The sequence below is a fragment of the Nannizzia gypsea genome, genomic scaffold (genome assembly GCF_000150975.2).
Source record: "Nannizzia gypsea CBS 118893 supercont1.1 genomic scaffold, whole genome shotgun sequence".
Classification (NCBI taxonomy): Eukaryota; Fungi; Ascomycota; class Eurotiomycetes; order Onygenales; family Arthrodermataceae; genus Nannizzia; species Nannizzia gypsea.
In genome coordinates this window covers 3,556,033-3,581,965 of record NW_003345201.1, presented here as the reverse complement: position 1 = coordinate 3,581,965, position 25,933 = coordinate 3,556,033, and the positions used below count along the sequence as shown (strand labels likewise).

Below are 25,933 nucleotides of genomic sequence, written 5' to 3'. Positions count from 1 at the left end.
ATTATGAAAGATAAGCAAGTTCGTCATCTTTCTGCGGCCTCAGAGACTTTGCCCGATACGGATATAGCTCCGGGGAACCCTGGCTCACCCTCCCCCGCAAACTGCATGTTCAGAAGATCGAGGAAACTTATGTATGCATGTGGTTTGCATCACGAAAGGTACTTAATGGGCCCGGGGTGCGAGTAGCGGGAAGCGGCCGGGGTGAAAGGACAAACGGACAACCACTTGAAAGTCATTGATATGACGACTAATCACCCGGTGTCCGACCGTGCGGACCCTTCGGGCTTAAAGAGATTCCTTATCTTGCCCTGTGTTCTTTGACAGTCCTCGGGCCGCTGTGTCTGTGGACATGCCGGCCTCGACGTCATTGATCTGCAGGCATAGCTGGGGTGCAGTTTTGGCATGTCTAGGAGGCCGATGTTCATAATCCGAGACCGAAAGGATCCTATCTTTGCATCCTCGCTTAGCCGACTGGCTTTACTAAAAGTCCGAGATGCCTGGGTGGGAAGACCTAATAGTTAGTTAACGATGTAAGCAGAAACCATGCAGCATTATTGTATAGAAATCTGGCAGTTGGTAACTATATGAAATGGAAAGTTTGTTTATTTGGACTGGAAGGCGGCTCGATTAACCTTGGTAACAAGACAGGATGGCAAAATTCCATCACTAGCTAAGTTATTTGAACAATTCTCCGGTCATTTCCCCCTAACGGCCTTTGCCCGTCGATGAACACTAAGAAGATGACATGAGAGAGCAGGTTATCTTGGAAGCTACCTTTCACTTTCTAACCTCAGACCGTCTCTCTCGTCCAGAATTTTGAAGCAGAACTTGAACTAGAACAGGTCGTCAGTGTTTTTTATTGTTCTTATAAAATAAAGGAGAGAGGGGGGTCTTGGAATAACAATAGCCACTTAACAGGTGCACACCAAACGATTGAGAAACCTCTCGCCTCCAACTCGCTACTAGATATCGACATACACCAGCCAAGAAAATGACCGGATTTTGGTGCATGTCTGAAAAACCCAACCACATTTCCCCTATCGTTCCAGAGCGCGGAGCCACAAATTCCATCAGCAAGAGTATCACTTGAGCCCTGGCCCATATAATCCCACCGAGTTTTAATCCATACTTGTTCAGGTTTACGAGGGTTGCCGGTTGGGGCACGACACATGGCTCGCATACCCTGTGTACCTTCAATATACCCGGTGAATGGACTGTTAATGAAAATGTCACTTCCTGCTCTGCAACGATTTTCTTCGTCAGTATTAAAGCGTTGTAGTCGGACGGACGGACCTGGAACTACTGTGTTCTCGAAAATTTCATTGGTATAGGAGATCTGATTGTCAAGTTGAACTAGGGCAATGTTTATATGCGTGAGCTTTATTATGACAGTTCCAATCTCTTGCCTGCTGGCATTTGGATGGAACACCCTTCCTCCATACGGAAAACCATGTGATGCGCAAGTCATGTATTGATATCCATTGTCGTCCTGGACTAAAACTCCCGACGAAGTAAGCAGCTCCCGTCCCTCGGTAGGGTGTTTTCCTGAGCTGAGCATGACTCCAGGACGCAAGTTATCATATTCGCTATCATCTGGATTCCCCGGCACTGGTTCAAGAAGCCGTAGGGCAGACTGGTTAGAAGGCCGGCCCATTTCGTCATCATATAAATAGAAACAATTACACCGGGCTATCAACTGTGGTAGCACAGATATATCCGAATCGCGGAATTCAAGTACTATGACAATGAACCTTCCCCTGAACTGGATCTCGGTTATGCTTACACCAATCTCCATAAAATGCGTCTTTGCAACTTGAAACAGTGCCTCTTCCTTGAATTCATCGCCCGAATAGTTTAAGTGATGTGAGATGCGGATGTGTGAGAAGCTTGAACGGTCGATTGGAGGGCTTGGCCCATGGTCTCCCTCAACTGTCGTAAAACAGCAGGGAACCCCTGCTATTTTCTTCGGCCAAGGTTTAGGCGGGAGTGAGGCCAGTTGGAAGATTAAAACCACCCATCAAACATAACGTATATAGTAGAGGGAATTATGTCGTCAAAAATTCCAGCCTTTTTTTTTTTATCAAAGACTGCGTCTCTTCTGAGGTCAAAGTCAATGATGATTTGTCGCGGGAACGGTCTGCCTGCAAGTTGGTGCCTCCATGGAGGTATCTCAGGGTGCGTGTGCCCAGGGCATATTGTCCCTCTCTCATCTATAACAATGTTAGCATGATGTAGCAGAGGGATGGTATCGCGGGGTAGCAAACCTATAGATGCCTCCCCACCGGGAAAAAGCTGCCTTGATGGAGTGAATAAGTGAGAACTGACACGGCTAGAGGGTACTTTTGGAAATGAGCCCAAAGGCGAAATAAACGTGATTTGTTTAGAAATTGTTCGCTCAGACCGTGGTGTAATACGCCTGCCACTGATACTATGCGAAGGTTCGCTGGCAGTTGGGGACACGACAATCATCTCAGAGGCCATTTCTTTCGTGTGGTTCATGGACAGCATCTTTGCGGCTCAGTCAGCCAATATAAGCAGTGTTGAACTACAAGGGACAAAAAGGCCTAATGCCCCAAGGATACCTTGCCTAATGTGTGCGAGCCGTAGCAAAAGTGGAATATCCCAACAGATGATAAAATGATTTCTAGCGAGTGACTCTGGGCTTTTGAAAGGACAGTATAACGATTCGGAAAGAAATCCTGTTGACTCGCAGACATGACAAGGTAAGGAAAGTGAGAAAGAAAAAGGAGAAACTGAAGAAGGAGTGAGAAGTGAAAGAAAATATATAGGTACTCCGTAGAAGTGACGCTAAAAACTGTCCTATTTCGTCATTAACTTTCATCTCGGAAACTAACCGTATTAGGAAATATCCGTGCACATCTCGCATAACAATTGATTATATAATAAGCTTGTTTCGACTTGCATAAAACTCCATCCACAAGCGCTTCGAAGACCGTTGTTCTACCATATAATGAGCCACATATTCTATTGAGAATCGGCAAAAGACGCCTCGCCTACACGAGACTATTGTTGTAGAAAGTCACGTCTCCGATTTTTGCTCCTTCTGAACCAGTCATTTTAAGAGGGGAGAGACCTTTTTCCAATGCGCATGATGGGGCCTGTGGCTGAGTTACCAGGCTCCTTTGGCTGAGCCCTTGACTAATTAGTGAGCTGTGGCTAGTTACTGGCGCTTAAATCTAGCCTGCTCAGATGGATTGATCCTACATTCCCCTGCCTCCTGCCCGGTCCGAGGATGCATTGGAAAATATACCCAGACTCACGTCATTGATGCTTTGTTAGGAACATATGTGGCTGTGTCCCGCGTTTAGGCCTTACCTATAAGAGGGTGATGCACGTTAGCAGCCTTTCAACCCCTGGCTTGTTGCGGCAGGCTTGTAGGCCACCATCATGGCGGGATGCTGGATTCCAATCAATCAAGCAGGAATGCCAAACCTTACCCTATACGGAAGGACATAAAATGATGCCTTGGTGACTGTGGCGTCTGCCTGGCGATAAGACCCTGCCGTGTGATTTCATGCAATAATATAGCATTCACTACGAATGCATATAAATGCCATTGTATCCCCCTCTATGACCTAGCATATTATACCTCCAACCAATGTTGTTATTCAATTCACATCAACCAAGGGCTATTGAAAGTGCCGGTGACACTCTAGCCAGCTAAATACCCATATCTATTTATCACGCCCGGGCCCTAACAAATATCATTAATCAAGAATATCCGAAACTTAGAGAGACTATTAGGCGATTAATTACAGTCATTTTGCCGGTGTTCGACTTATCGTCACCTATTCTACCAAACGGCCCCGTGCAGCACACTTCTACTGCAATGTGCCAAATTTGGATCACAACAAAATTGGAGACTCAAAGCTTTACCATTGAAAGGCGTGAAGAAAGATCTTGTGGAACCGCGCATCCCAGGCCCTGGCCAGAAGTACGCTTCAAAAGTAACCATCCAGGCTCTCATCAACGTCCTCGGTTTGTGCGATTGGACAGCGGGCCACGTTATGCACATGAGCCAACCCATTCCCAACAATTGCCCAATGTATACCTAAGAAGGCGCTATTCAACTATCCGTACGACTTGTGAGTTTAACCCTTCTACCCAGTCCTGCAAAACAGCAGAATAGCGGTTAACTCACCTTTACAGGGATCGAGGTTCCCATCAGTCTCGGGCGAGTCATATGTCTAGTATGATGATAGATGACGGCGGGAACGGTTGTGCAGTATTAATGTGAGAGGGTACTGTGATTTTATGGTTATTAAAATACCCCTTATCCAATGGTATATGATGCTTCTCAAGGAAGCATCGCTCGAAGCACCTCCTTTAGACTGTCTGGGTTTTGAAATATCTTTTGCAACTTGATTCTGCTTGGCGTACGGCGCACTTGATGGACTAGAGATTCCGGCGCTAGAGTGTGCGTGCATTGTTGTATGGAATAGTTTATGTATTGTGGATTTAATATAGCGCATTACTTTGACACTCACATTGAAACTATCATCTGTGTTGCATTTTTACCTTCCTACGTAATTTGTAAGTCATTTAGAAGAGACGTCGTAACAAATTATGCTTGCATATTCCCCCTACAGTAGTTCAGGTTTGAAAGCTCGATTTTCTCATATCTAGACTAATTCTGTAAGATGTGCTAAGTACTATTGTCTTCTTCATGATTGCTGCCACTATCATACTCCCCATTCTCCTCCTCTGATCCATCATCCTGGCTTTCATCATCATGATCACTCTCATAAACTTCAATCTTAGGCCTGAAGATAGAGTCAGTCCAATCTCCGAACTTTTCGATATCCCAGAGTTCCCCAGAAGCCGCTGGTCTTCCAGGGTTCTTTCTACCAGGCTGACTCTTGCCAGCCTCAGTTGCAGCGTATGCTTCCAAAAAGTCTTCATAAAGCTGGATGACATTATCCTGTACAGCACTGACAAGCGTTTCTTTTGTTCTTTTGTCTTCGAGATAATCGTCTAGTAACCGACGTAAATTAGGTACTTCCTCCTCAATTGAATGACGCATAGTTAAGACTCCTTTTTGGATTTGTTGGGATAATGTCGGTGTCAATGTTTTGCCCGATACTTGGGGTAAACCAGAAGTCATTCTGGTTGCGAACGTATTGGTGAAATCATTGATTACTGTTCGAAGTGTACCGTCGAGCTCAACTTTGGCGTCCAACATATTCTCCACTACCTGGGGTAGAAGGCCGCCTCCTACAAGCTGCATCCAAGTTCGGGTATTGAAGAGTCCTCCACGCTCTTGTAGTTCCCAAAATGTATTGGTTACTCCGGAGAAGTCAAATGATACATCAGGCGACACAAATTCGATATCGAAAGCAACAATTTGCTGTTTCAGTACCAGCAAGTGCTTAATCAAGAATAGGAGGCCGTCCGGTTTAGACTTTTTGGAAGAGATCTCCGTACCTGCCTGTTGAATTGAAAAAGTTGTTTGGTGGACAATTTGATGGGCTAAGTCATCAAACACTTTCGACTATATCAACAAATCTATTAGCAAAATGGGGAAGATGTATACCGAAAAAAGACAAGGGTTACCCACGTTAACCAAGCGATATATGCGACTTAACAGCCAAATTGCCTTCTTCAGAGTGGGATACCACCCTTCAAACATTGCCTGAGACGTAAAGTCCCATTGGGAATCTTTCTCCGCCGGGGAGTCCGTATCCTCATCCACAACAGTTGGCAGCTTCGGTTCAATTGATGATGTCTTCCTTCCTGAAACCACTGGTGCAAAAGTGTTTTGCGCACTGGTCGACGTTTGTTTATTTTTAGCAGGGTAATCAAGGTCCTCTGGGCGCGGCTTAAACCTCTCGATTTCAGCTCGCAAAATAGCCTGTGCAAGGAAAACAAGTCGAGTTTGCGCATCTTGTAGCGCAGGTTGGATCAATAGCGCAAAATCTAGTTGATTGGGATCTACCACGCACTCTCCGTCTTCGTCTGGCTCGTTTAGATATCGGGTTTGGAGTAGTATGCAGAGCTGACATAGCCTAACAAGTTTGTTGTCATGAATGATTCGAGGCCGTAGATGGTCATAAAGTGGTTCACAGATAGCCTCAAGAAAATCATAAAGACCATATTGCCCATGGAACCATTCTCCCCACAATTCAAATTCATCAAGGCATATACCACGTACATAGCTGATGCTAGTTCTTGCAAACGCAACCAGATCCTTTGATGTGCTAGGCGCATTTGCAATATCATTTAGTCTTTTCCTGACAAGAGGAACAACTAATCTTGCACGGGAAGTTGCAAAGTTTATATGGAGTTCGTTGAGAAGGCTTTGGTACTCTGCTTCGGCGCCTTGTTCGGGGTCTAGGGGAGGAACCGCTCGCTTCTGAATTTCGAGTCCCATCTCTTTCATCTCCGGGGCACCAACACGGAATTTAGCATATAAAAGGGCGGACATTGTTGTATCATTAAGCTGGCGATCGGCAATTCGCTTCGTAACTCCGGAGGAAATGTCCCGCACGGTTGAGACAAACTGGCCGCGAATTAACGTGAGCGCACGAGTGAGGAGTAAGCGATAGCGAGCTCTATATACTTCTGCCTCTTTATGCTCTGGCTACGAGTGAGTGCATGCATTAGTCGCCAAAACATTGCGGTGCAATGATGGAAGGCCTTAACTTACATGCGCATGCATGTAGTCTAGACATTCATCTAGACGCCTCAGCATATCCGAGAAATCTTTCGAGCGAACTGAGTTGCTAGCTCCTGGTGCATTAAGCCTTCTTGATATTGGGTCCAAGTAGTCATAAGGCACCAGATTCTCCTGAATCTCGTCTGCTAATTTCGAACTTCTGTTCCGCGCGGAAAGAAGGCCTTCACATTGTTTCCGAAAGACAGATGTCCGATCCTCCACTGCCTCAAATGATTGTGATAGTCTCGAGAGAATTTCCAAAGTGTGTGAGGTGTCTTGGAGTAGAGAGTCAAGGTGGCAGGTCGATGATTCCAGATCGTCTAGACATGATCTAGATAAACCAGCCCGTTAGTAAACTATACAGTGGTTGTTTAAGAAGCGTTTGGGAAAGGAATAATATACTGAATACGCACTGGTACTTTTCGTAGCTTGCTTCTAGCAATTCATCCTTAACACTACCATACCATTGCGTGAACTCGAGGTCGTTCTTCATCCCACGCAATGCATCCTCTGCTGCGACCAGGGCTGGTTGCCCCGTCCCCTCGCCGTTTGTAGTCTTGTGCATCTTCTAGGCAATGCGCATATTGATATTAGCCGGTGACTACCCGGAGTAACATAGGGCCAGTATACTTCGTATATGTTCCCAGAAACATCGACGGGTCGCTGAATGTACGTTCTTCAATTCTGATCTCTCGCGTCAACTTAGGCTCGCAGGAGGCTCGGGTCACGTGGCGGAGAGCTCCTTTAACCTACATCAAACGTTCAACTCCCATCTCGACAAGCAGAAGATTTCATCGCAAGCCATCGTCTGCTCTAGCGCCCAGAAGCCGTACAGGCATCCTCGGCCTCCTATTTATGCCACAGCCCTGAGTTTGCTTAGCGGCAAAGCTCCTTTTCGCTCATCATCTATGCTCCTACAGCTACCGAAAGCAGCCGTCTACGGAAAAGATGTGGTATAGGTTGGACATTAAGGGCTGTTCGGATGGCTGTACTAACTAGAAGGTCTATGATCCATAGGGCGGCCTAGCGGTAAATAGCAAAGACTATTAGAATGGAGCTGATTAACCACACTAATCAATGTAGGGCTAGCATATTTTGTCGACATCTAAATTCTCAAGTCCGATGCCCACTGAATCACCGATGTTTGCCAGTCAAAATACTTTGGGCGGCTACAAGCAATGGCCAAGTTGTTAATTCATGGACCGAGTGTGAATTCAACAAATGCTTTGCTGCTATCTGATATCCCACCTACAAACTTATAATGCCTACAATGAACCCATGAACGGAACCAGAACCGTATTAGCCGAAAACGCAAAGGGAACAATTGTCCAAACCAAACAGTCAATCGGTGCGAGCTCCGTGAGATATCCGTTAATGAAATGCCCTTGCCTTTGCTTTCCTTCTTTCCTCCAACCGCCTCCTCCATCCAACCATGAGAAGAGGCCCTAGCTTCATATGTCTCGCAACATGAATCTGCTTCTCCACTTGTCCCTTATACCTCTTCCAGCTACGCTCGCGTCCTTCTCCGTCTGCCATTTGGGCTAACATGAAGTCCCAGTTCTGCGCCTCCTGGGCGCGCAAGACGCTGTCACGATCGACTAGAGATCTGCGGTTGTATCTCGCAGTCGTGCCTGGGCCGGGTTCTGCTTCTGTACTGGGTGGAGTTGTTGTATTGGGTGCAGCTGCAGTAGCAGGCGTTCGTGTTGGTATTTGTGTGAGAGCATGAATATTCAGCTGCTGTGTTTCTGGACTTTGAGACCTGGCGGGTTCAACGCGGTCTCTGCTTGGCCTGGACCGAAGTATTACATTATCAGATGAGACCGGAGAACCCGTCATACGAGCTCGCCGTTGCTGTTCTGGCGAAGGTGTGAATTCGATTGAAGTAGATGCAGGGGACACCAATGAACTGTACTGATACACCAACCCTGGCTGGCTGGGCGTGTCTTGCTGCTGTGCCGGGTTTCGAGGTGGTGTTGGATATCGGACTCGATTCAGCTCCTCCTGTTGAGAGGCCATGTAAAGCCGCTGAGACCGGAAGCGAGCGGCAGCTTCTTCACCAACCAGATCCGGGTCTTCATGTGGAGATAGTGGGAGGTGTATGCCAGAATGCGTGGGTGAAGTTGTCTCATTTGCAGTCGATACAGCTGATGGTTCTTCGGTTGGAGAACGGACGAGCGTGATGGTGGAAGAGTTATGTGCCTGTCCGAGGGGAGATGGCATAGCCACATTTCTTGATGAAGGTCGGTTTTCCATCTCAGAAATGCTAGACGTCGTGATATCCGTGGTGGTCTGGAAAAGGCCTGGGAATATGAACCTCGATATGGCATTAATTTCGCTGGATGAACTTGTTACACGCCTGTTTGCAACATTTCGATAGTGGCGCGACTGCAGGCCGCTTGTTACCGGTACCCATTCCGACGAGTTGTATATTGACCGAAGGCTGGACGCGGTATTGCGTATAGAGCGAGCGGTGAAGTTAGATGAATTGCTGAAAGGGGATGTTGGGCCTATGCGATTCTCGAAGCCACGGGCGTACATAGGTGTAGGAGGGAGGCCATGTCGGCTTGAGCTATGATTGTGTGAAGCTTGTGCTCGAGTTGTCTGCCGTTCCTGGCTCTGCTGTGACTCTAGACTGGCTTGATGCTGCTGATTTTCAGCCGGTGAAGGGGAACTGGTGAGCACGTCACTCGTTCGCCGATGGGACGCTGGAAGATAGGAATGGTATGACGGAGCAGCGGAGACGTACGACGGCGCATCTGAACGTATAGATGCTGTCTCGGGGTCGTTCAGAGGAGTTCTGCGGGGAGTGTATGGCGGCAGCTGCTCGACCCCATGGAGAAGGGAGCGATGAGGCGGTAGGGGCAGAGTAGCCATGCTCCGTCCTCCTCCTCTAATCTGGAATATTAGGTCTGGTCAGACACTTAAAGCGTTCCTGGATGAGATATATGCTTAGTACTTCGTACAATATATATATCAACAATTTTTGTGAAAGGCCACAACGAATGTGATGGCTCAAAAAGCCTAAGCTGAGAAGCTGAGAAAACAGAAAATATCTGCACAAATGAAGGAAGAGAAAAACACACACATATACGGAGATAAATACTATATGATGCGTACAGGAGAATGATACTATACAGACGAGAATCACGATAGGCTGCTGGCCTTGGTGCGGTCGCGTGTGGTTGGAGTGACAGCCTGTTTTTCCCTTTTTCCTACCGAGAGGCCCACGTTATGAGGTCATCGATAAGGCGATAAGCGTCTAGACAACTAACAGTATTCAATAACACGCTTGGGATATGAGCGACGGGCTGTTTAACTGCGAACCATCCTAACGAGCAGTTCGACACGCAAAAAGGAACATGCGAAAGTGATGGACAGGGTGAGAGATACGGGAATAACGGTTGAACCCGTCCGTTGGAGGCACCTGATGCCGCTATCCGCCCTGCATGAAGGCTACGAGAAAGTCAAGGGGGGAGCTCGCTAACCAGTTATCCTCGCTTCTCCCGCGCTGTGGGAATGTAACCACAACACAACAAAGGCTCCTAGTTCTCCCACCGTAACTGGAAGAGGGACAGTGCTCGCCTTCTCTGTCTGTGCCCAAAGGGTTGCGCTCAGCTGTGCAAAGGATGGGAAAAAAGCAACAAAAATCAACATGCCTGTTCACTATCTGGGTCCACGATGCTCCTTCGACTTTTTTGCACCGCCCTCCGGATCCCCCTGCGAACCTTAGTTAGCCTGTGGCTGGAACGATCAAAACGCCTCGGGTTGCATCGACGGCTGCTGTGAGTACGGATTACCGCCGCAGAGAGGGAACTATGGACAATGCTGCAGGACAGGGGTTGGATGACCTCTGCCTGCTTCCTATCTCGAAGCGGGACAAGATACTCTCTCTTTCCACAAGGTAAAAGAAAGAAATGATTTCGATGCTGGCCCGGCTATTTCTAAGCCTTTTTCTGGCCGGATATACCAGGGCTATGTAAAGTATTCCAGAGTCGACTGGGGCGTTTGCTAGGAACGGAGTATATTAAACCTATAAAAAGGGCTTCCTGAATGCAAGTGTCATCCCTGCCTGCATTCTCACTGCTTTTCCAAGCATGGATGGACATGGCCTCTCCTTGTCTCTATCCGTCCGTATCTCCTCTTTCCCCCTTCCTCCCTTCTCGTCTCTCGCCTTCCTTTTTGCCCTTTTATTGTCATTGTTTTCGTCAGCTTTTTCCGAGTCGCTTTTATGCGATGCGATGAGATTACGTAACTTGGAACTTGGTCATCGGATAAAGGTAGTTGCAAATTCCGATCACGTGTACGGATATGGATCCAAAGGAGGGAAAAAAAAAAATTTCAAGACGAAGAAACGAAGACAAAGCACGGAGTAGGAGTTACAAATTTGTATTTCATTGCGTGAGCTCGCTCATGGCGGCATGACGAGATTAGTCTCGTAACTAGCTAGCTGGAATCGCTAATGTGTTCATGTCTGTAATGCTGTGAACGCTGGCCTGGCTCCTTGTACGCCGACGCCCAGCCCGAGTCCGAAATAAAAGATGAAAAAAGGGGGAAGAAAAGGGCCATAATAGATACATCGTTAATCATACTTGGTTAGGGTGTTGTTTTTTGTTCTTTTTATTCGGTTGCTTTTTCTGATCTCATAGAGGAAGAGACGCTCCTCTGGTTGTTTGTTTGCTGATGCTAGGAGGCGTTTGTTGATTTCGTTTTCGACTGTCGAGTTGCAGATGCTTGTGCAGCTTCACAGGACCGATAGGCATCGCTTCTCCAAGGTTCTTGTGCTGAGTTACAAGACGGATGGCATCATTTCTCTGTAGGACGGCGTTAATTATACCCCTCTCGAATTATATCTTGCCCAATGTCCGGACGTACCTAGACTCATTCTGGACCTTTCTAACCTTCTCCACAACGCGGTCGTACAGAGGGTGGTTTGGTTCCAGCGAAGTCAGCTTCTGGGCGGCGGATTCGCAGTTCTCCTCACGAAGGATCTTGGCCAGCTCAGTGCTCTCATCATCACCAGGGACGTTCTGGAAACGCAGAGCCTGCTCGACGGCACCCATAAGAGCATCAACCTTCTGACCTCTCTCAGCGAGCTGGGCAGCAGGACCAATGAAACGTTCCTTTCGACCAAGCTTGCGGACGGGAGCACGGCCAACACGCTCTACGACGTCTTCGAGGTATGGGTTAGAGATACGTTCGATAATGGCACTGACGTAAGCACGCTGCTCCTGTTCTGGAATGCCGTGCTTATCAATAATGAGCCGGGAAGTCTCGCTAAGGGCGTCATCAACCACCTTCTTGATACGGGGGTCAGACAGGGCCTCGTAGATGGTCTTTTTTCCAGAATTATACCCATAGTAGGCAGCAGTGGCGTGGCCGGTGTTCACAGTGTAGAGCTTGCGTTCGATGTACGGCTCAAGGTTGTCAACCCAGTGAATGGCTTTAATGTCTGGGTGGCCCCAGTCACCAAAAGGAGTCTGGTCAACAGCCCACTCATAGAACTTCTCGATCTTGACGTTCAAGCCCGCATCGGGGTCCTGAGTAGGCACAATTCGGTCAATAGCAGAGTTGGCAAAGCGAGCACGGTCGGAGAGGGTGGCAAGTCGGTCCTTATCTGTGTGCTCTTTGATAAAAGAGGCCAGAGTGTCTGTGGCTCCAATGGCATTCTCACACGCAATGACGGCAAGAGGGCGCTCGATAGTGCGGGCATCAATACCCTTTGCAATAGGAGAGGCGATGAACTTAAGGATATTAGGTCCGACAGCACAGGTGACAACTTCCGCGGTGGCGATTTCACGAATGACATCCTCCATGTTATATTTCGAGTTGATGGCGCGGTAGTTGGTGATCTTCTTGACGTTCTCACCGGCGGAGCTGATCTCGGTAACGGTATAGGACTCTGACTTCTGTAGGTTCTCAATGACCTGGTCCATCACGTCAATGAAGACGACCTCATAGTCTGACTCGTGAAGGAACTCGGCAACGAAGCCACGGCCGATGTTGCCGCCGCCGAAATGGATGGCCTTCTTGGATGGCATCTTGCCGGATGCTGACGCGGAAATGGCAGCTGATGAAGCGGTCTTTTGCCTTGCGAGAGCTCTGGTTGAAGGAGACGCGTGGAAGAGCGAGATAGCGGACGAGAGAGCGGTGCTGATGGCTTTTAATACCGATGTGACGGAGGTGGTGGGCAGGGCGAGGAGAGAAGAAAAGAAAAAGGAAAGGAAGTTGGGAGTTGCGGACGCCAGCTTGACGGTCGTGCAGGGCGTCCCCTTTTTATTTGGGTGTGGTTGGTTTGTTTGCAAAGCAGGTCGCTCCCGGCGCCTCGAGCTGAGCAAGGTCACTCGCTTGTCACTCTTCGTCACTTCTACGCCTGTAGTACGCTCTTGATTCGTGTAATCAAGGCTCGCTTCCGGTGCAACCACGGGCAGGTAAAGTGAGCAAGCAACAGTGAAGGATTTGGAAGAAAACTTGGTTCCGAGGCGAATGCCTATCTTTCAATTGAGTAGTATCAAAGCTAGATCTGTAGAGCAAGCAACAAAAACAGGGCCGGCAAGGGAAGTAATGTACCAGAGATACCGGGTATACCAGAGACAACCATATACATCCTGCTTGCGCCTGGGGAGGCAAGCTATATAAGTATTATTCTTTTTGCTTCTTTTCTTCTCCTGCCTGGACCTTCATGTCTCCAGCCAGAGTACCAGAGCAACCTCTGATGAAATCATCTCCCGCAACGCCCCCCTCCCTGGTCGAAACTGTCGAAGCAGTCTGACTGGCTTTCCGCCTGCATGCTCTGCTGCTCCCCACTTGGCCTGTACCCCCCTTGGCCTGCGTCATCGCCTCGAATCAGAACGCAGAGACCGGATAAAAGAAGATTACTCCTCCGAGATGGAGATTCCTACCTAGGTACCCTCAAACAGATTTGCTCCCTGAAGGTTGCAGTTGTAGCACCTGATAGTCGCCAGAGTTTTGTTGCTGATAGCTGATAGGCGAAGATAAGATAACCGTCCAGTGTCACATTGACCTTCACGCCCGCTCTGTGTTCCTCAACTCGAAACAAACCTGTGCACTGCTGGTACTCCCTGCTGCTCCCTGCTTGTTCCGATCAAGTTGCTTCCTTCCTCCCACTAGCTTCCGTCCCTAGGCCATCCCAGCTCTTCGCCAAGGAAGGGGTGAACAGCAGTCCCGGGAGAAACGAAGGCCCCGTCTAGCAGTTACTTGTTAGGCATGTATCTTTCGTGAAGCCTAGCGTCGGCGTGGACAGGAGGTTGGCTAGCAGCTGCGACGCCGGCGATGCTACTCCGGGGGCAGTTCGTGATATCACCCCGTCATCCCGAAATCCTGACAACGCGGGTTGCCCTGTGCCAGTCAAGTTAGTGGGGGTTCTCTCTTCTTTTTTTTTTTCGCCCTTTGCTGCCCAAGCCCCTTGCTCGGGAGTTGTCCGGGTGGCGCCCCGCTAGTAACATCGCGAACGTTCCAGTTTCCGCAGCGAAGGGGGCAGGGCGATTTCCAGTTTCCGGGATGGCAGAGATCCAAGGCAACAAGCTTCTCTGCTCCCTGATGCGATAAACATCCATATCGCCTATGCACTGACACTTTCTGTTTCTATTTTGACCGATAACGAAGAAATGGAGCTGACCATCTTGCATTATCTCGCTTAGTCACCTATACTTAAGCGCAAGCTTCCCGTCATAAGCCAATAATAATAACCTGCCTGCTAATTGTAGGTACCGGGAGGAAAGTATCTTTGCTTTCCTGCTTCGTTTCCCTCATATCTCTTGCCTGCGTTTTTGCGTGAGGGATTTATTATTGACTTTACCCCCTTCTGTTGTTTTCTAGCTTCGTTGTAGGTTGGTTGGGCCGACCAGGGGGAAAGGCTGAAGGGATTGGTGTTAGGCATAGACAGCAGCCAGCGGCTTCCAGGGCCTGTCCTGGATTCGATTCCTGGCGGTTCCTCTTGCCTGCCCTGTCCTCCCTGGGTTAATTACTGCCCGTGGTCACTCTGTTCCCCTTCTTCCTCACCTCGAACGAAAGGCTGCCGATTGAGGAACGTGGTGGGCTCGCGATGCTGCACCTTTACGCTTTTGGATCGAACGGTGCAGGCCAGCTGGCGATCGGGCACATGGAAGATGTCAACAGGCCAGCGAGGTGTCTTTTCGTGGGGGGACGAGCGCCCTTTACCTGCCTCGGGAGATAGAGACAGCCTCAGTCCCAGTCTCATGCAGCTCGTCGCTGGTGGGAATCACACTTTGATTCGACTGTCCTGTGGTAGAGTGTACGCGGCTGGCTCGAATATGCATGGTGAGTGTGCCACGCACGCTTCAACCCATAATCTCCTTAGCTTTCAGCGTGTCATTATCGCCGAGCCGCTTGCCGATGACACTCTTGCCCGCCGCGAGACCTCCGCCTTCTCCAATGTCTCTGCAACATGGTCTGCGTCATTTTTTGTAGATATCAACAGAGACTCTATATTTGTTGCCGGACACGGGTCAAAGGGCGAACTCGGTCTAGGGCCAGACGTCTCTGAGAGAGCGGTACCAACAAAGATACCTAATTTCCCACCAGATGGTAGACATATTATCTCCATTACCAGCGGCATGGGCCACACCGTAGTCCTCTTAGATGATGGCACGATATACGGCTGGGGAGCAGCGAGAAAAGGTCAGCTGGGAGCCGACAAGGTTAGTCAAAAGGTCGTTTGGTCGCCACAAAGGATAATGGTGGGTGGTAATCCGCCCGGCCCTATTCGAGGGATCAGCTGTGGTAGAGAATTTACCGTACTGACCACCGCCTCTTCGGCATTTGCACCTTCCTCCGGCACTTCATCAGAGCCACTTTACATTCTTGGCCCAGATAAATGGGCCATATCATCTGCTGCTCCTTCCATGATAGCTCCATACAACTCACTAACTGCTAGCTGGCATGGCGTCTATGTACATCTCTGTGATGGCAAGATACTGGCTTGGGGTCGTAATGATAGAGGTCAGTTGCCGACCGCCACGATGCCAGCCCTAGCTTACCTTGCCGTTGGGAGCGAGCACGTTGTTGGCGCAATCGATCATAGGACACTTATTGCATTTGGATGGGGTGAGCATGGCAACTGTGGCCCGAAAACAGATAAGCAAGGCAACGTGGCCGGCCATTGGAATGAAATCCAACTACCGATAGATAACAGTAGCATCGAGGCTGTCGGTGCTGGGTGTGCTACAAGCTGGGTTTTGATATCCGAACCTGAAGTTAGATAGTATAACTGCCAAATAAGGTGGTCAGTCGAATAGACCACGTATCTATATTCTCAGTAAGCACTATACTGGAATAATATAGAAGAATGTTAGCCGGCGTTACCTGAGATATCCGCTGGGTTGGCGGAATGCCCATTGCACTGTCTTCTTCCATCCGGCTCGCGTCAATATTGCCTTGCCCAGAGCTCCCTTCCACCTTGGGTAGGATATCTTGGATGGTACCGCCAAGGTTCTGCCGCAAGGCCTCCTATGCCACAATTCCATCAATATAGGATAACAAATTGATGCGAGAAAGGTATATACCTGGTCCAGATTTGAGTCCCATCGAAGCATATCTTCCTTCTCTTCCTCCTCGTAGCGAGGCTCATCCCACTGGCGATCATCGTCTGCTGCAACAAACAAACTCTCATGATCTATCGGTGCGACAGGCGCAAGGGATATGATCTGCTTTTCTCCCTGCTGCTGAGAGGCTGGTGGCGGCATCGATATTTGTGGTTCGGGCTGCAACTGCGCATGTACCTGCGTCTGCTGTTGCTCCCTGCGCGATAATCGAGCATTAAGACCTGCATCTGCGCCAGCATTCACCACAAATTCTTGAGCGGGTCGCGCCGAAAGCTCCTTCGTCGTATTTATCTGGGATGGAGCTGACGCAGTCTCATCGATAGCTTCCCCCCGCGTCATCAGTGTGATTTCACAAGTCATCCCGGGTATACCATAGGAAAATTGCAGCGGTCGACACGGCCGCGTATACCTAGCGGTGATTGGAACTTTAAGCGTATCCGCATGGAGAATAACTGCTCGAAAATCTCTCACATTGATGGCAACATGCAATCCTTCTTCAACGCTAAAATGGGCAAAGTCTCTTGTCTCAATTGACACAGACGTATGAACCGGCTGTTTCAATATTTCTACACGTCATTAGCCGGAATTAACATATATGAATATGAATGAGTAACACCAGCGTACCTGTCCCTGCCATGACTTTCTCTGTAAAGCTTGTGAATACAGCTCGGCCATCCTCACAATATACATCTACATGCTCTGCACCACGACCAAAATGTTCAAGTATTTCACGTAAGAACCTCGAATCCACATTCCATTCGTTTTGGGAATCTGATCTACCAAAAAGTGCGTGCTGAACATCAGCAGGTTCATAGGTGAGCTTGTACGTCTTCAAAACGCCTAGGAAATATATACACATCAATCTCGGAACATCCCAGTTAGTAGTATTTGTACCACTCACCATGTTTGCAAATCATCTTCACGATAAGTCGGCATTCTATTTCATCTGGACTGTCAAGTAACTGGGCCTCACATCGTTCAATTGCAGTATCTTTGTCTTTGAAATCAACGGCCCGCCCTTTGAACACAGACAACAGTGCCTTGAAGAGAATGCTGGTCAGTCAGGATACATAACATTTATAACTATTAAGGAAGCCGTACTTTGATATATATTTGACAAGAGATCTTATCTTTTCCATTTTTGCCGTTATTCCCTGACGCACTATAGGAGTACTCCGAAAAAAAGGACCTTGCATCAAACTTATACGATGCATAGCCAGATTTGGTAACATTTAATGTTGATAGGCGTAGCTAGAGAACATAATTTAGATATATCTGGTTAATAATTTCTTCATCGGCATGATAAACATAGATCTCCACTGTTATTGTGAAACGGTAGTAACATGGTGTATCTTACACAGCCAGGGTCTGCTTCAATCGAGACAGTTTCATTGAATTTAGATAGGCAAATAAGTACATCACGGAGCTGCATAAGCGCCTCAGGTAATAATGTGAAGGATAACGAGGCCATATTTTAATGAGACCGATTTATTTGGCTAACTTGTCTGTCGTTGAGGTTGAAGCCGCGTCGTCTGCTTAAGAATTTCCAAATCTCGAAATGCTGACTAAACAAGAAGAGGCTCAAATCACGTGTTGGATATTCTGCAAATCCACCAGAACAGTACCTATGTACGGGGTAAATCGTGCATATATGCAGAGAGTAAGTACCTCGTAGGAAATAACGCGACGGTCTCATATAAGAGACTAGACAGGAAATCTTGGAAACGCCGATGCTTCACACGCTCGCCCTAGCTTCATAATATATAGCAAATCATGAAAAAACTTAGAGGCGCTGCCAGAAAAAATATTCAACCAACAGCCAAACAAGAGCTACAAACGAGGTTAAGGTAGGGGTTTGGTTCTTATTTGTGAAAGACTAAGAAATGGGTGCCTATACCAGTGAGACCTTAGATTTCGAGGATATTACTGGTCACAAGGAGGACAGAACAAAATATTGCCTTTAAAGGACATGTCGGATCTTGGCATGTAATTCGGTGTCAAGGAAATTGAAATTTGGATCAACCGTGCAGAAAGGGTGCTGTGACAAGAGAGTTTCGGCAGTCGGGCGGTCAAAAGTATCACTAAGAACAGTTGTCAGTATGCGTGAGAATTGAACGTCCGGGGTAAGTTAATAATGAGAACGACAACATACATCGTAAAACAATCGTACATGAAGGCAAGAGCCGCAGGCTCAATGGCAAGCGCAACATCCTCGGGAATAGGAGGCGCTTGGTTTAAGCTGCCCAGCTTGAAAATTGCTCCGATAGCCTCTTCTTTGCTCCATGGACGTCGGCCAGCGAACATCTCAAGAACCACACAGCCAAGTGACCAGATATCAACTTTGGCGCTATACCCTTGACCTTGGGACTGGACTACCTCGGGAGCCATCCAGAAGACTGAACCCTGCATGGAATTGGTAACATCATTGCCATATATGTTATCACTCTTCTTCGAGATACCAAAATCGGAGATTTTGCATGCACCGTCAAGGTCAAGCAAGATATTATCGGCTTTTAGATCTCGGTGAAGGATTCCCTGATCATGCAGGTACGCAAGACCACTTAGCACTTGACGGTTCAGGGATTTCACAACACTCTCCTCAAATTTCCCATGTTTACGAAGGCAACTTCCAATACTGCCTCCGGGAATATATTCGAGATAAATTGAAATTGAAAGGTCCCCTCGTTCGCATCCGAGGTATTGAACGATATTAGGATGTTCCAGATGCTGCATTGTGTCAATTTCCTGGTCCATTGCGGCAACTAGCTCTTTCACGCGGTCTTTGTCGTAATTGGCGGCTTTTTGGTTCACCTCGACTTGTTTCACAGCTAAAATTTCACCAGTATTGGCATTGATACCCAGGTAAACTCTTCCATAAGTTCCTTTTCCAATCAATTGACCCCTGATGATACGGAAAGTAGGTTGACGTTGCGGAATTTTCCCTTGCTGTATCATTGATGGCTGTTGTGGCATTGGGTCTAAATCACTCAGCCGCGTTCCTGGCTTTGGGCTAATTTGCATGATTTTAGCGCCAAACATTTTGGTACTCTTCCTTCGAAGAATCCCAGATGCAGCTGCACCTTTGTTTTGTATACTCTGGTGTCTATTTACTTGATGGGCTCCCTTTGCCACTTCACGAATGGATTTCATTCTATTTAACCCTCCTGAGCGTGACAGGTTCCGGTGCGCGACGGTACTTGGCACTCTCTTTGCCTTAAGCGTCGACTCGGCTGATCCCAATACATCTGGGAGGTCTGTCGTGGTTGGATATCCTGCTGTACTAGTAGCCTGTGCAGTAGCGGCACTGGTATCTGCCGCTTCTGGCTCCGTTTCATCTCGAGAGGATGGTCCGGAGGGCGACATGGGCGGGGACTGGCCATTACCATCTAGGTAAGGCTCATCTAGGTCAACGCCTGGGAAGAAGTCATCTAGATGATCAATCATTCCTTCCACAGGAGGTCTGCTTGCCCAAATATCGTCCCTGACAAATGATTCACGACGTCTGTCGTACTCGCGGTCATCCGTGGATGGATTGCTTGTATCAGCATCAGCAGAGTTTTGATTCTCAGCTGGATCAAACATGGAACTAGCCGGGAAATTTCCTCCTGAGGCACCTGACGTCGTTGGCGATTTGAAAGCCACAGAGCGTCCCTTGACAGACCTAGGCTCTGTATTAACCTTTAATGTTGGTTTCAGTTCCTCAGCTTTAGAGCTGTTTGCAACCGGTTTCCTCTTCGCCTGGGGAGGAGCAGGTCGTGCTATAGGTTTGGCGAAAAGGCCAGAATCGGAGTCATCATCTGAGTCCTCTTGCGGTAAAGGAGATTTGGCAAATGGAACTGTAGATTCCTGGAAATCGAAGTCAGGGCCGTAAGACTTTCGAGTTTGTAATGTTGGTTTTGATGGCAGTGTTGATTCTGATGTTGCGGCAGGTTGTTGATCTGGTTGGCTGGTCCATTCGCTGGTAGGGTTTCGCATAACGTTATTATTATTACCTTCGCCATTCTCGCTACGTATAGATTCTTTTGCAGGGCCATCTTCCTCAGAAAATGGGGCTGTACCTGAGGACCTTGCACCAGAGTCAGAGCGGCTGGACCGCGGTCTCCCTATACTGTCAGAAGGATGATTGGGGACGGTAGATGATCCCACCGGTGTTCCAATTACTCCTGACATTTTCCCTACACTTGCCAAGGCGGCTCCTAGACCAAACCCAATTCCTGGAGAATTAGTTTTGACATCTGAGGAACTTTGCCTGTGGAAATCGGGCTGGAATTCCTTTGAATTCCTCATCCGAAGATCCTCGGGTTTCTTGCTAAGAGAGTTGACTTTGGTAAGAGTATTTGACTCCGATGGAGCAAGCGGCGGTTTACGCAACGGAATTAGGGTATCTTGTCTTTTATCCTCGTACGGAGAAGTGCGGGGGACGTTGAAATCAATTATGCGGTCACCTTTGATGCTAACCACAGTGTTCCCTGCAGTTACTTCCGTGCGTTGGATTCTGTCCTTCCGTGATTCAAGGTAAGCCTTCTGTTTGCGCTCTGCCTCACGGAGATGTTGCTCATGCGCACGTTGTATGAGGACCTCCTTTTCTTGATCGGACGAAAAGTTCGGGGTAGGGCCCTGGCCTCCATTAGGAGTGGGGAAGACACTTGTGTTGGATAAGCCATTATGAGGTCTCTCGGTTGGAGGAATCCGCCGTGCGGTGGACACTCGAGTTGAATTGTCATCTTCAACCATATCGAATGGGACTCTGTAGCCGTTCAAAGGCCGTTCAAAGGTGACTCCTAACCCAGCTGACGCAGGCATTGCAATGCTCTGGATGAAAAACTTCAAGCTCCCTAAATGATCAGATCTAGCACGACGATTGACAACCAACATGGTATCGCTGAGAGGTTCTTCGTGCATGATCTGTCCGGGTTCGGTGAGGTAAATCAAAGCACTCCCAGGGTCTTTGATACCAACACTATTGCAGATAAGTGCCCTGAGCGAATCAGCAGCATCAACGTCGGAAACGTCAATCAAACGGAAGTTCCATCCATCAACTGTTCCCAATACAAATTTCTTGGCTGGTGAAGGTGTTGGCGTACCCCACGATTGGGCCTGGGGTTTGTCGTAGTCTGGTATCGTTGATGGTATGTGGCTGGAAGTTGAAAATAATGAATTATTACGGACACCTAACCCAGGGCTTGTTGGAGAATCAAACGTCTCATCGGGGTATTGATGATGGATCTCATGGTTATTCTTTTTCCGAAATATGTGGAACAGGCTTTTGCCTTGAGTATGCGAAGCCTCGTTCACTAGTTTTGGTTGCTCTTGTGGAGATGAATTGTGACCAGGGCGCCAGTCTCCGAGTGCAGCACCGATGCTGGTCCGAATAGAGGAATTTGGGCCATTGGCAGCAACTCCGCCCTGAGAAGATAAGCCACGGCTCATAGTTGAGTCAGAGCTATTTCGTTTATTGTGATGGTTGGAAGAAGTAATGGATGCAAATTGAGCCGCAGGGCTGTTAGCATGAGATTTGCTGTCAGAGTATGTTGGCGGTGGGAAGCCAATGTCGCTTGAAACCGACGGGCTTTGCTTTCGTCGCAGAGTGCCATCCTGTCCACTACCATCGATTATCGTAGTATCAGCGTTCGGAACAATCATATGTTGACTCGGAAACTGCCTCTGTGCAGTATTTGATGTGTCAACTTCAGCAAACTGGGGCCCAGGGCTGTTTTCAGAGGTATGACTGATCGAGACAGCCGACATGGGCTCCCTGTTTGGGATGGGTGAGTTTTCTATCCCACCATCTGTGGATGCACTATGTGAAGCCGTGTTCTCGTAGTGCCAGTTCCCGCCGGTTTCAGGCGCAGGGGTGCTAGAGATCTGCCGAATAAGTTTACACATGCGGTTCCCTGCTTTCCGTTCACGGGGATGATCCCAACCGGTCCCGCTTTTGACACACTCCTTTGCTAGTTGAGGGTACACCACTTGATGCATCTTGCCAAGGTTGCCCCTGGATCCCAGCTCAAGAAATGCAGAGCCTTTTAGGTCCAATGCTTTGAATGTCTCCTGCCAATCTTGCGAAAAGCCGTGGTCAGCAAGCCAGAGCAACACCCGGTCCAAAGGCCATTTTTCTGCGTCCCCATTACGGGATACTCCATTTGACGTGGTCGCATTAGCAGTGTTAAACGTTTGGTTGTTATGTTGAATATCGGAGGAAGTAATCGCTGCCTGAGGGTTCGGGATATATGTTGTCGTGACGGTTGGCCCAGTAGGAATCGAGTCTAGTTGCGTGGACTGAGGTATTGATAGTTGATATGGTCTTTGAGCCAGGTGGTGCTGAGCCATCCCTTCATTTGGTTGCTGCTGCTTGTAATACTGTTGTCTGAATGCCCCGAAATCTTGTTGTTGTTGAGAAAGGTAAGGATCCTGGCCGCCAAACTGATAATGAGATTCGTGCGGGACAAGAGGCGGGATTCCTACACCTGGACCGAATGTCCATTTTCCTGGGACGTAGGTAGCGGATGTAAGAGGCTGTTCTTCGGTGCTCATGGTAGGCGGTATAGAAAGAGGTCCTTGTTTTCGTTGTTGTTGGTATGCTGCCAGATGCTGATTCTGAGCGTGGTTTACCGGCATCGGAGGTGGAGGCGGGTATTGTTGGTTCATCCCTTGCCTTGACCAGTTCTGCTGCATCCCCTGAAGCGCGTATGATGAAGATGGTGGAGGCCCGGGTGGCGGAGGTATAGTGATGCCATGAGAGGCTTGAGTTCGTGGCGGAGGAGGAGGGAAGGGGATATGACCCTGCGGAAGGGTTCCCATGGGAGCTCCAGGGATATATTGCTGACGTTGTCCGTCCATTGTAAATTCATTTATCAGCTTTCAACCGATAAACTGTGCACTTTGCGCTTTTCCGGGCGCGTGTTGCTGCCTCCGTAACTATCCTTTGCACCCCCTTATTCCGAAAGAAGCGACAAATTCTAAAATCGAGGACCTGCCAACGATATTATGCTAACATTCCGTCAGCCCAACATTCTCAGCACCTTATCAGCATCATCAGCCAATAATAAAGAGTTGTTGAATGACGGTTTTTGGCTGCCTCTCCAGCAACAGCAGAAAGCAGGATGGATAAATGAGGGGGTGTAGTGCAATAGTGATTGGCTAACTCTGGCGTCTCGATAGTTCGGTTGGCGGCAGCCGGATTGTCGGTCAGAGGTAGAAATAATGAGAGGACTAAATGGTGAGAGGCCGAGACCGCGATCTCAGGTGCTGGTCCTAATGTCCGGTTAACCGTCGAACAAAATGAGATGCGAGGGAGCAAAGCTACCCTGTAACAATAAACTAACGACCAACGGCGCTAATTTTCACAGCAGCTGAATCCCACATAGGATGCCCTTTGGGCGGCCGTATTGCCCAGCCCAGCTAGTTTGACTACCAAGGCGAAACGAGAGAAACGGGACACACAGTAAAACAACAGATTCCAGGCGCAAAGAGGGAGAAACAGAGAGAGAACGAGGCTGCTGTCGCGCGCTAAACGACAAGCAAAAGGCGTTTCTTTTGCTCTGTCCCTTTTTATTTCTCTTTTTTTCCTTCCGAAGTTGAAAGGAAAAAGTAAAGTTGGGCCCGAGCGTCGCACCCAAAAAAAGAAAAAGTGGATATTCACGTGATATTTATATTAGATAATGCTGTTTATTATATAATCAGTGACATCCTTCCTCTTTTTCTCATCTCATTTCCTGGAAGGAGACGGAGGAAGAAGCATCCACAGCAACGGAAAGGCGGAAGGACGAGGGAGACATGCTGAGCTGTCGTTACCATCGCTCCTCTCTGGGCGGGATTCGGTAAACACTGGCATAGAAAGGAGGAGGTAAGCCGCCGGGATGTGGCTGAGATTCTTTGAGGTACTTGCGGCATGGGCTTCCTGACTGGGTTGAAATGTTTCTTTTTAACTGACATGAGCTACGGAATGTCTAGGTGTGGCTTACTGCCAGGGTAATAATGATATAAATGGCTTCCTCCCTATTAAGAGACTGGTTCCACTGACTCCGTCCAGCTTCTGGCAAGTCCGACTTTCCATCGAGCCGTTCAGCGCATTCACAAGTCCGTACAAGAGCTAAGATATGGCAAAGCGCCTGAAGACATGGGAGGAACAAACATAGACGGTATCCAGCCTTCATCTTTATTTCACGTTTCAATCATGGCCATACTGACATGGCTACGGTTAAAGGGCCAGGACTCGGAAAGTATTTCGAATATTTTCGAGAGGAGCTTCGAAACCAGCTAGGGAAGAAACCACCTAGGCCCTAAAGATCCTAATGAATTTATACCCCCACCGATATCAAACTCCAAGTTTTGTCTGGTGTCTCGAATTCCAGTCCATATTGCTCCCGTGGTTTACTCGAAGACATTGTTTTTTATAATAACAGGATATAGACACGGTAGTCTCCTTAATCGCTCCATGTAGTTCAATCCCCATTCCGTCAGAGAATAACACATTCGCTGTTGCTCACTGTTTCATGTCCTCAGAGCCCAATTCGGTACGATATATGTGATGTGCAAAATAATCCCATAGAACAGAACTATTACAACAAGCGGTTCAAACCAAGAGGCGACCTCTAATGACATGGGCTATTCACGAAACACCTCAGCTCCTAGCTACCTATATTGGAATTAATCAATGCAAAACGGGGCTAATATCTAGCCGACTTTCACTTATTTAAACTACACGACTTGAATCCCCTGTTCTCATTTCCGGAGAATATCACCTGTAAACAGATATATTGGGCCTCAATACAGGATTTATATCGATTCGTATACCAAAGAAAATTGATCTACGGCAAATTCCAATGGGGGCAGGTCGAGTGTAGATAAATTAAGGGAATGCGGTACGGCTGAAGAATAGGGGGCCATGTCAAGTGCATGATTTTTGGTGTCAGGGTTGGCCGTTCCTAGTCAACAACTTTGCCACTCAATCTACCATGGGCCGCGCCGTCCTTCATCAGCCCATTTCTGCATCAGTTTGGATGGCTAGCAAGACACTGACTGAGGCCATTTCAGTCTACCCCAGTTGCTCTTCTTAGCCCAGCCATGCATATTTATCTCCACATGTACACTTCCCGGTAAATGACGGGGCTAGGTAATGACCGCTACTACTCCGTACTGCTGTTGTAGTTACTTGTTGACAACGGGAGACGCGGGATTCTGCTGATCAATTACCCACACCCCCTAAGTGAATAAATAGAACGCATAGACTCCAAAGAGATCTGATATCCCTCAGGTCAGCTTTGGCTAAACCAAAGAGCCAAAAAAATCTAGATCTGAAAACTAGGCCAGTTTTAAATGTCATGTTACATGGCAGTGCATCATCGTGAATGATAGATATATTGTCTCATTGGACTTCAACATTATGCTGTACATCTGTAACTTTTAGTCATATATCATACAGTAGAACGTAAAGCCCCCAGTATACTATACGCTATTGTGGATGTTCGCATATCTCGTTCATAACGAGGTCCAGCCAACGTTTTTACCACGCCTTTGGACCGTATCTTCGGTGCTAGGAAGTTAACGCTAGAAAGGCGTGTAGGCGGCTCCAGAGGGTTATCAGTTTGGGAATATAATACCTTGATGGTGGCGCTGATGCAACATGTCTGGTCGTTGTTCTCAGGCGTGGGTTTGCACAGGCCCGTTCAGCGGA

At 48.1% G+C, this 25,933-nt stretch overlaps 7 protein-coding genes across 7 annotated transcripts; 1 reads left to right on the top strand and 6 right to left on the bottom strand.

Annotated features, from left to right (window-relative positions):
* Positions 1-251: 251 nt before the first annotated feature.
* MGYG_01308 (hypothetical protein) lies at positions 252-1,795 on the bottom strand (the record flags this gene model as incomplete). The annotated part of the gene is made up of 2 exons (XM_003177178.1): positions 252-511; positions 979-1,795. The coding sequence occupies 2 exons, from the start codon at positions 1,793-1,795 to the stop codon at positions 252-254; spliced, it is 1,077 nt and encodes a 358-aa protein (XP_003177226.1).
* Positions 1,796-4,666: 2,871 nt separating this feature from the next.
* Positions 4,667-7,241, bottom strand: MGYG_01307 (hypothetical protein; the record flags this gene model as incomplete). The annotated part of the gene is made up of 4 exons (XM_003177177.1): positions 4,667-5,512; positions 5,579-6,601; positions 6,668-7,007; positions 7,090-7,241. The coding sequence occupies 4 exons, from the start codon at positions 7,239-7,241 to the stop codon at positions 4,667-4,669; spliced, it is 2,361 nt and encodes a 786-aa protein (XP_003177225.1).
* Positions 7,242-8,047: 806 nt separating this feature from the next.
* Positions 8,048-9,550, bottom strand: MGYG_01306 (hypothetical protein; the record flags this gene model as incomplete). The annotated part of the gene is made up of 1 exon (XM_003177176.1): positions 8,048-9,550. The coding sequence occupies one exon, from the start codon at positions 9,548-9,550 to the stop codon at positions 8,048-8,050; it is 1,503 nt and encodes a 500-aa protein (XP_003177224.1).
* A 1,766-nt stretch (positions 9,551-11,316) lies between these two features.
* Positions 11,317-13,280, bottom strand: MGYG_01305 (hypothetical protein; the record flags this gene model as incomplete). The annotated part of the gene is made up of 3 exons (XM_003177175.1): positions 11,317-11,487; positions 11,575-13,163; positions 13,244-13,280. The coding sequence occupies 3 exons, from the start codon at positions 13,278-13,280 to the stop codon at positions 11,317-11,319; spliced, it is 1,797 nt and encodes a 598-aa protein (XP_003177223.1).
* A 1,522-nt stretch (positions 13,281-14,802) lies between these two features.
* On the top strand, positions 14,803-15,918 carry MGYG_01304 (hypothetical protein; the record flags this gene model as incomplete). Its single annotated transcript, XM_003177174.1, has 1 exon — positions 14,803-15,918. One exon carries the CDS (start codon positions 14,803-14,805, stop codon positions 15,916-15,918), a length of 1,116 nt encoding a protein of 371 aa, XP_003177222.1.
* Positions 15,919-15,968: 50 nt separating this feature from the next.
* MGYG_01303 (DNA repair protein rad9) lies at positions 15,969-17,728 on the bottom strand (the record flags this gene model as incomplete). Its single annotated transcript, XM_003177173.1, has 7 exons — positions 15,969-15,983; positions 16,019-16,162; positions 16,219-16,823; positions 16,882-17,097; positions 17,159-17,297; positions 17,359-17,508; positions 17,615-17,728. The coding sequence occupies 7 exons, from the start codon at positions 17,726-17,728 to the stop codon at positions 15,969-15,971; spliced, it is 1,383 nt and encodes a 460-aa protein (XP_003177221.1).
* A 489-nt stretch (positions 17,729-18,217) lies between these two features.
* MGYG_01302 (ste/ste11/ste11-unclassified protein kinase) lies at positions 18,218-23,097 on the bottom strand (the record flags this gene model as incomplete). Its single annotated transcript, XM_003177172.1, has 2 exons — positions 18,218-18,338; positions 18,410-23,097. 2 exons carry the CDS (start codon positions 23,095-23,097, stop codon positions 18,218-18,220), a joined length of 4,809 nt encoding a protein of 1,602 aa, XP_003177220.1.
* Positions 23,098-25,933: the final 2,836 nt, after the last annotated feature.